The following is a 9887-nucleotide window of genomic DNA, read 5'->3' as shown; positions in this document are numbered from 1 at the left end:
GGAAGTAGGGTTGTTGCAGATATAATTAGTTGAGATGAGGTCATCAGGGTGGGTGATAATCCAACATGACTGATGCCCTTATAAAAAGGGGGAATTAAGACATACGCACACACATGGGGAGAATAGCATGTGAAGATGAAGACAGAGATTGGGGCAAAGCTTCTGCAAAACCAAGAAATGTCAAAGACTGCCAATGAGGGGGTAGGCTCAGAACAGACTCTTCTTTGAAGCCCTTGGAAGGAACCAACCTTGCTAATGCTTTGATCTCAGACTTTGGCCTCCAGAAACTATGAGACAATAAATTTCTGTTGTTTAAGCCACTCAGTCTCTGGTAATTTGTTTCAGCAGCGCTAGCAAACTAGACACATGCCCATTTGTATGTCACTATAGTGTTCTTGCCTGGAGAATCCCAGGGATGGGGAAGCCTGGTGGGCTGCCGTCTATGGGGTCGCACAGAGTCGGACACGACTGAAGTGACTTAGCATAGCATAGCATTGAGACTGGGGACTGTTTACTCTCTCAGACCCAGCATTCACTTCAGAAATAACCCTACAGGTAAAAAAATACTTGATGGAATCAGTCAGTTCAGTTGCTCAGTCATGTCTGACTCTGCAACCCCATGGACTACAGCACACCAGGCTTCCCTGTCCATCACTGACTCCCAGAGCTTGCTCAAACTCATGTCCATCAAATCGGTGATGCCATCCAACCATCTTATCCTCTGTTGTCCCCTTCTCCTCCTGCCTTCAGTCTTTCCCAGCATCAGGGTCTTTTCCAGTGAGTCAGTTCTTCTCATTAGGTGTCCAAAGTATTGGAGTTTCAGCATCAGCATCAGTCCTTCCAATGAATATTCAGGACTGATTTCCTTTAGGATGGACTACTCAGCAATAAAGAGGACCAGATTGTTGATACATGCAACAGCTCAGATGAATCTCCAGGGAATGAGGCTCAGTGAAAAAATCCAGTCCTAAAAGGTTACATCCTGACTGATTCTATTTATATACCTGAAATGACAAAATTGTAGAAATGGGGAATAGATTCGTGGTGCCATAGGGTTAGAAGTGAAGGAGAAGGGCATGATTATAAAAGAGCAATGAGAGGCATCTTTGCAGTCAGAGTTGTTCTTTGTCTTGACCATGATGGTTGTTACTTGAACCAATACATGATAAAGTTGCATAGAACTAACACACACACACACACACATACAAGTAAAACTGGGGAAATCTGAATAAGACTGGTAAACTGTATCAATGTCAGTATCCTGGCTTTTGCAAGATGTTATCATCAAGAGAAAATGGGCAGAGGGAACAGGAAATTTTCTCTATATTCTTACAAGTGCATGTGAATTTACCATGACTCCAAAATAAAAAGTTTAACTCAAAAAATGACTTTGTCCAAGGATGTTATAGCATCCCTGCTGAGGATAGAGGAACACCAGAAATAACCTAAATTACCAACGACAGAAGTCAGCTAAAACCCTGAGGGTTTAACTCTGGGGAGTACTGTCTAGCTCTGAACGATGACAGGTCTGTGGACTGAATAAATATAAAACTGAATCAGTGTTCAGTGAAAAAGCAGATGGCATCACAGCAGGTTCTCGCTGAGCCATTCTGTGAAAAGCATGGCTGTACCTTGGCAGAGAGTAATTCAAAAGAATGGAGCTAATTTACAGGTTCAAGTCCACTGGATCCTTCTTCTCTTCCTTCTCCTTTTCTCTCCCTCTCACTCTCTCTAAAACATTACTTCTGTTTCAAATGATGAAATCCTGAGCCTCGCCATTCTCTGATCGCTGGCTCCTCCTTCCGTCTCCAGCAGATGGCAGAAGTGTTACAAGGATGGTCCCCTCGGTCTCCATTTCCTAGGAATGAGCTTCAGATCCCAACAGCAGGTGGGGCTCCAGCATCAAGTCCCTCCAGTTCAAGGAATCCAGACATCAGAACTGCCCTCTCAGAACTCCAGAGCAAGAAGTCTGGCCACAATAGGGTTAACGGTCCACATTCCAGAGTCAGGGAAAAGGAGGCTGGAAGGTCACAGACAAGGGGAGAGGGTTCGGAGGGCCCCCTTCTCACAACACGGCCAGCTCTGTTGGGAGAGATAGATCACCCGCAACAATGGCCACAGCTGTTTTCGTCTGCCCTGAAGGAAACTGACTTAGGAAGCAGGTATCAGAGGGGGCCCTTCCTGCAGGGGCTTCTGTCTGGCTTGTAAAACTGTCAGAGCAGCTGCATTTATGTGTCGAGTGATGGACGATGGAAAGGAGGGACAGACGGCCGCAGATGGACAGTGACTTACAAGTCGAGGCAGGTGGCAGAGGCTCTGCAGGTGGGGTGTGCTGATTCATTGCCCAGTGAAAATACCAAATACCACAGTCTACTTCCCAGCCTCCTTCGAAGCCTGGAGCGAGTGTGCCTCCTCAAACAATCCGTCTGCCACGAATGCTTCCGCGGGTGCTCCTTTCTTTTCCTGCACCTCAGGTGTGAATCTTCCTCCCCCTCCCCAGGCCCTCTTTCTTTTCCAGGGTGTGTGTGTGCGCTCAGTCGCTCAGTCATGTCCAACTCTTTGCAACCTTATGGACTGTAGCCTGCCAGGCTCCTCTGTCCATGGGACTCTCCAGGCAAGAATACTGGAGTGGGTTGCCATACCTTCTTCCAGGGTATCTTCCCAACCCAGGGATCGAACCCAGGTCTCCAGCATTGCAGGCAGATTCTTTATTGTCTGAGCCACCAGGGGAGACCAAGAATACTGAAATGGGTTGCCATACCTTCCTCCAAGGGATCTTCCCAACCCAGGGATCAAACCCAGGTCTCCCACATTGCGGGCAGATTCTTTACTATCTGAGCCACCAGGGAAAGGTAGCAATTCCTTCTGAGTTCTCTGTGGCTAGCTGGACTTGACACTGCTTCACCGAATGCATCCATCCCATGCTCTGCACCAATAAGGTTTTCCATACAGGACTCAAAGCTGGTTTTGAAAAATGTAATGGTCTGGGAAACAAGAGAAAAAAATGTCAGCACTAAAAATGCTGGCTTCCACTTTTGCTAAGAAAAGGGATTTTGTGCTCTCCGCTTCTACCCACAGCCTGGCCCGGGAAATAACTGCCTTTGGCACATCAGCCTGCCAAGAAGTGCCTGTCACCAAGCACAAGATCCCCAAGGAGCCTGAGCCGAGGTTTCCTCCTTGTCTCCATCACCAGAGCCTGTTGACCTCTCACCCTGGCCTGGAAACCAGAATCCCTGCCCCCTCGGAAGTAGAAGCCCCTGCTGTGACCCTCCAGATTTCCCTCTTGCCTTCCAGAGGGAAGACAAGAGGGGCCTTCTTGGTCAGGATAATTGATGCTGAGCCATATGTAGACCAATGAGAGTTCTTAAAAAGCTGCCTTCTGCCTCTGCCTGGGTCCGTGGGGGCCAAATAGACACTGCTAGGGGCTATTTCATTTTGGCGGGGTAACAAATGAACTTGGCCTGAGAGATGGGATCAGCAGGGCTATGACCTGCAGAGGACTCAGAGCTGTAGTTTGCTTCATTAAGCTAGTGCCGAGTTTGTTTTGAGAAAGCCCGAGGGGCCCAGGGAGGTAGAGATGAGGAGCTGGAGCTCATTTTGATATCCGAAAACTGCAGCCGCCTGCATGTGGGAGGCGCTGAAAGCAGGCTTGCCTCACACGCCCCCCTCACCGTTGGTCACCTGGGAGCACCAGCAGCAATTTGGGAGATTTCTGAGCTCAAGGAGGAGTCTTTGGGGAGGGCTTGCCTGGAGCACACCCCGTTCCCTCCTCCTGGGCTGAGGGAAGCATGGGACCAGCCCTGCCCCAGCCTGTCCTCATTGGCTGGCATGAGGCAGAGGGGGCTTTAAAAAGGCAAACGTGTCCAGGCTGGGGACCGGAGCCTGTGCTACTAGGAAGGCCGAGTGCCCTCCTCCAGCTGGCACTATGCAGCTCTCTCTTGCCCTGTGTCTCATCTGCCTGCTGGTGCATGCAGCCTTCCGCGTGGTGGAGGGCCAGGGGTGGCAGGCCTTCAAGAATGATGCCACAGAAATCATCCCCGAGCTGGGCGAGTACCCCGAGCCTCTGCCAGAGCTGAACAACAAGACCATGAACCGGGCGGAGAACGGAGGGAGACCTCCCCACCACCCCTTTGAGACCAAAGGTATGTGACACAGGAGAGTATTTTTAGCATAAGGGTCCTGGGAAGGTTCTCTTTGGGACTGTTACCAGCACCAGTGGACGGACAACTTTGCCAGGAGGCCAGGGAAAGATGGCATGTCAGCTGTATCCTTGGAACTCAAGTGCGAGGGTGTGGGGCTGACAGGGTCCTGGGAGTGAACCAGAGCAGGAAGGAGGCCGCAGTGGTGAGTGCAGCACTGGGACAGGCTCAGGGGCTCAGAAAGGAGATTTCAAAGAATCCCCTCCTGCGAAGAGAGGAGTAGGGTCCAACTGCTGACACCACTGGGGAGGGGATAAGGCAATGGAGCTTCGCGTCTGTGAGCACCCGCTAGATGCAGACTCTACATGGACTATGCCCGGAGCGTACCCCAGGGAACTCCCAAGGTCCTCCTCCCAAGGAGGCTTCAGAGATGAAGTGGCTTGTTAAGCCAGCTGAGATTTGAAGCCAGTTTGATCCAATTACAAGACAGCCCTGGCGGGGGACTGCGTGGGGGATGTCAGAGGCCAAAAGTCACAGCACATCCTGGCAAAGCAGTGAAAAAGGGACGCCAGAGAGGCACCCCTTCAGCCCCACCACCCATGATCTACCCCTTGAAGGAATGGGCGATGCAGCTACCTGGGTGGGGGCCCTGGAGGGGAAGCAGCATCCTTGAGGCCGGGCGTGGACACAGGTGGCACGCTCTGTCCTGAGTCCCCACCCTAGACCCAGCCTTGCCTCCTTCCTGGGAGGGAGCCTGACCCTAGTGGAAGGCCAGAGACCCCACCTGGGTCCCTTGCTGGGTCTGCACAGAGAAGCCTGCAGGGCAGCGTGTGCAGCTGGCTCTGCAGCTGGCAGGAATGGCTGGGGGCGGGGGCCGGAATGATGCTTCAGAGGAAGGCCCTCTGGCCACAGTCCAGGTGGGAGAGGAGTCCACGGCCCCGGCCCTGGGATCCCATTCTTCCCCACCTCCCAACCAGCCGGGAATGGGGGCTCTGCAGAGGGTATCCCAGAGGAGCCATGCCTCTCCCCTGCTCCTGCCCAGGGAAGATCAAGTAAACTCAAGAGATGGGCTTTAAGGAACCTAAGATGTCCACCTCTCTGGGTTCCCATGAAAGCCACAGGCGCAGAGGAAGCCACGTGCTCCAGAGTCACCCTGTGCAGAGGAAGCACCTGACCTAGGGGTACTATTCTGGGAAAGCCCCAAGCCTCCTTCCCTGGGCAAACAGGCCGCCCCCACACACCACCCCTGCGGGCCTAGGAGCAGGGGCAAGGGTGCCAAAGCAGACCAGAAACCAAAAGGCCAGCCAGGGGAGGAAGGCAACCCCCACACCCCCCGCTGCCGCGCTTGTTCTCCAAGGTAGGGGCGTGGGGGGCTGGCCTTCTCTGTCTCCTCTCTGGTTTTGGTCATAGGACTATTTTTCATCCCTTTGTGTCACACTGAAACTGTCCCTATGAGACCCTTGGAGATGGACAGGTGCTCACATGAGGACCAGCTGTTTAAAAAAGCTCCTACCAGTCTAAGTCCATAGTAGGAGACATGATCAAGGTGTCTTCAGGCATCAAGCCAGACCTTAGAGCCCAGTCTTCCCCCACCCAGGGAGCAGGTCTATGCCGCCATTGGGTGTCCACAGAACAGCACAGAAGAAGAGATGTGCCCAGCGCAGTGCCTGGTACACACCAGGTACTTAATAAATGTTTGTGGCAACTGAAGCTTTAGGTTTTCAGTCAGATCTCAGCCCCCTGACAGGGAAGGAACAGTAGTAAAAGTAGTAAAAGGCAGCCCTTTGGCCCCCCTCACCCCTCCGCCCAACATCCCACGGTGCCCAGGCACACAACTTCCACTTTGCGAGAGCCTGGAGGTGCAGGGGCCTCAGAGGCGCAGTCAGGAGACCAGCTCTGCCTTTCCGGAAAGAGCTTTTCCTTCTCTGGGCCTCAGTGATAATGAGGGGGTTGGAGGTGCTGCCATCGGCTCCTTTCAAGTCTAAGGGCTTCAGTCTCCTCTCCACCTCTCCTTCCATCCCTCTCCTCCTCAGTAGCTGCTCTGATTTATTACCATCAATTAACCCCTTCTCCTTTCTCCATCCCCTCTGCACCCTGTCACCCCTCCCAACCTGCTAGAAAAGGAATTTGGGAGAAGTCAGAGCCATTCAGAAGGTGTGGCTAATAACTACCCTGCTGAGGCCAGGGGCCCTGTGGGACAGATGTGACTTAAGTCTGGTGAAGAGGGCCTCCTTGGAGAGGAATAATAACTGTAATAGCACCAACACTTCCAGCTCTTACTATGTTCCAGGCAGCGTCCCCTGAATTATATATGTAAAGGATTGGCTCACTGAATCTTCAAGACAACCCATTTTACAGATAGGAAGCACACAGAGGTTAAGCAACTTGTCCAAGGTCACACAGTCATGGAACTGATATTCGAACTGAAGCAGTCACTTGGCTCCAAAGTTTTAGGGCGAGAGGGTGGACCAGTGATTTTTCCACCAGCTCCAGAATATCTGGGCCCTTCCCATAATAGACCTCCAGGGGCAAAAGCGTCTGGGGAGAGGCAGGTTTGGAAATGGCGGGCAGGGGTGGTTTGGGGGGAGCCGGGCCGGGTGGCCGCCCTCACGCGCGCTTCTCTCCGCAGACGCCTCCGAGTACAGCTGCCGGGAGCTGCACTTCACCCGCTACGTGACCGATGGGCCGTGCCGCAGCGCCAAGCCGGTCACCGAGCTGGTGTGCTCGGGCCAGTGCGGCCCGGCGCGCCTGCTGCCCAACGCCATCGGCCGCGGCAAGTGGTGGCGCCCAAGCGGGCCCGACTTCCGCTGCATCCCCGACCGCTACCGCGCGCAGCGGGTGCAGCTGTTGTGTCCTGGCGGCGCGGCGCCGCGCGCGCGCAAGGTGCGCCTGGTGGCCTCGTGCAAGTGCAAGCGCCTCACTCGCTTCCACAACCAGTCCGAGCTCAAGGACTTCGGGCCCGAGGCCGCGCGGCCGCAAACGGGCCGGAAGCTGCGGCCCCGCGCCCGGGGCACCAAAGCCAGCCGGGCCGAGCTGGAGAACGCCTATTAGAGCTGGCCCGCCGCCTCGCGGGCGGCCCCCAACCCAGGCGCCCCAGGTTTCCGCCCCCTGCACGCGGTTTGATCGGTTGGGTTTCATTTTTAATAACTGCAACCCGGGGCCGGGGCGGGGTGCTGAGACCTTCCTGGCTGCAGGCCTTGTGGATCCCGGGGTCAGCAACCATCCCACCTCCTGCCTGCGCCGAGGGGGTCCCGGGGGCAGGGGAGGGCGCTGAGAGTCACAGACACTGAGCCACGCAGCCCCGCCCCGCCGGGGCCGCCTACTTTTGATGGTCCCACTTGAGAGGAGGCAGAAAAGGAAGCATTTCATTGCCCTGGAGTTTTAAGGGAGCAGTGGAGGGAAGCCCAGGAACTGCTTAAGAGAGTTCGATAGGATTCCCCCTCCCCCACCTCTCTGCCAGGCAAAAAAGCCTTGAGTGCCTTGTTGTGCCCAGAACACAAGACTGGGTCCCTGGATGGGGTTTCTAGTCCTGTCCCTGCCCCCAGGGTGCCAGGTGATCTCGGATGTTACGCTCTTGTCTTCCTGGACTTCGAATTCCTCTTTGTAAAATGGAAGTGGGGGTGGGATAAGCATCTGGAGCGATCTGCTGTCACATGATTCCATGGACTCGGGTGCCCTTTGAATGGGCAGAGGAGAGAGAGTTTGGATTGAATCATTGATGGGGTCGCTTCCAGAATTCGGAGTTGTAATCCTCTGATCTGACAGCCAAAGATGAAAAAAGGAAAAGAGTCTATTTATGGCTGACAGACTCGTGGGAGAAGCTGTGGTGTGTCCCAGCCTGGGATCCCAGATGTTTCGCTACCTCCACTTTCCATCAAAAAAGGACACAGAAACAGCACCAGCCTTTGCAATAGAGAGGAAGGTCCCAAGGGTGGTAGGAGGCACAGAGATTACTCTCTGTACTCAAAGAGCACCACGCACCCCCGCCCCCAACCCGCACCCATCATGGCCAAATTTTAAGGTCACCTTCTGTAGAGAAGCCCAAGGTCACAGCACACTGGGCTTGTGGGCCCAAGGGAGCAGCCACCACCGGTTCAAAGACCAGAGGGTCCCTTTCAAGACCCTCGTCCTGCCTACCACTCAAGGACACATTTCTGTTTGGAAAGGAGCTTCTTACTGCTGTTACGTGTGATGGCATAGCTTACATTAAAATAATATTATTGGGGAAAAACTTACAAGTGCTGTATATATGCTGAGAAACCGCAAAGCTTAATAGCTGCCATCCAAAAATCTTTTGGAAAATCATTTCCAGGCGCCACTTACTTTCTATGCAGTTTTTAATTGCTTAAAAAAAATTTTTTTTTTTAAACTGAAGCACATGCCATGTGAAAGCCTGCCCAGCTGGTTGTTTTTGCAATCTTTTCAAGTGGAATTTGTCCACAAGAATGAAAGTAGCAGTTTTTGTTTTTTTTCTAAAGAGTTAAGTTACATATTTATTTTCTCACTTAAGTTATTTATGCAAAAATTTTTCTTGTAGAGAATGACAACGTTAATATTGCTTTATGAAATACCAGTCTGTTCTTTCAGAATCCAGAAGCATTGTTAATAAAGACAACCAATTGTTGCGGAGAGGATGTGGTCTTGTTTTGTCAACCACATGTGGTCATTTCTGTCAACGTTAACATTCTTCTCTTGGTCACTAGAGCTCAAACCTGGGAGGCACCTTTGACAGTGTTATGGTGGCCCTTGTGGCAATTACATCCTTCCTTTGAAAGGTCATGTTCATCCCTTCCTTTCCAAACCTAGACTTCATCTCTTCACCTCGACCATTGTATTAACCTCAGCCTAGTCTCCCTTCTGCACAGCCTGGCCCCCACACTGTCTTCCAAAAACACTGTTCTCCTCATGTCATACCTCTGTTCAAAAACTCCTCGGGACTTTCCTGGTGGTCCAGTGGTTAAGACTTCTGCTCCCAGTGCAAGGTGACTGGGTTCAATGCCTGGTCAGGGAACTAGATCCCACATACTACAACTTAGAGTTCGCATTCCATAACGGAAGATCCTGAGTGACACAATGAAAATCAAAGATCCCACGTGCCGCAACTAAGACCTAGTGCAGCCAAATAAATACAAATATTTTAAATCCTCCAATAGCTCCTCCTATCCAGGATCAAGTTCAGGCTTCTCAGTCTGACATGGAAGACTGCTTGATCCCCATCCCCCACTCTCCCAAACTCCCTTAATGACTCCCAAGTGGCCCCAGACTGTCCCAACCTGTAGTTTACTACCCTCGTTTACCACCCCCAACAACTCCTGCTCTTTCTTTGGGGTTCATGTTCCTTGTCACCTCTTCCCTGAACCTTCCAGAAATATTCCAACTCCCGCTGATCCCCTCTCCCCAGATGTCCGGCCCCTTTGTCCCTGTTACTCCTTTGACTTCTGAATCTATGTCTTCCATTTAGCATTCCTTCATGGGTCACCTGTCCCACCCAGCCAAGCCATGTTTAGTACCAGAATAGACACAAAGTCAAGTGTCAGGACCAGCTCACAGGAGCTCAGTCAAGCTTTTTCCCAAATGTAAATCTAATGCCTCTGTGATGAAAATGTAAACTCTTCACAAGCAAGGACCATGACTTGGGCTTTTTTCAAAACTCTTGTCTCACTTCATAGTGCTAGGCACTAACAGAGGCTCAAGAAATACTCTCCCTTTGCCATAAGATGACCCTTTGCAAAGGATTGAATCCAGCCC

The 9887-nt window shown here is 52.3% G+C and overlaps 1 protein-coding gene across 1 annotated transcript; it reads left to right on the top strand.

Moving 5' to 3' along the window:
- The first annotated feature begins 3090 nt into the window (after nucleotides 1-3090).
- On the top strand, nucleotides 3091-8759 carry SOST (sclerostin). The gene is made up of 2 exons (XM_019981332.2): nucleotides 3091-4142; nucleotides 6769-8759. Exons 1-2 carry the CDS (start codon nucleotides 3926-3928, stop codon nucleotides 7188-7190), a joined length of 639 nt encoding a protein of 212 aa, XP_019836891.2. The 5' UTR covers nucleotides 3091-3925; the 3' UTR covers nucleotides 7191-8759.
- The last annotated feature ends 1128 nt before the right edge of the window (nucleotides 8760-9887 follow it).

This window comes from Bos indicus, chromosome 19 (assembly GCF_029378745.1).
Source record: "Bos indicus isolate NIAB-ARS_2022 breed Sahiwal x Tharparkar chromosome 19, NIAB-ARS_B.indTharparkar_mat_pri_1.0, whole genome shotgun sequence".
Classification (NCBI taxonomy): Eukaryota; Metazoa; Chordata; class Mammalia; order Artiodactyla; family Bovidae; genus Bos; species Bos indicus.
This window is presented reverse-complemented; position numbering and strand designations above follow the sequence as displayed.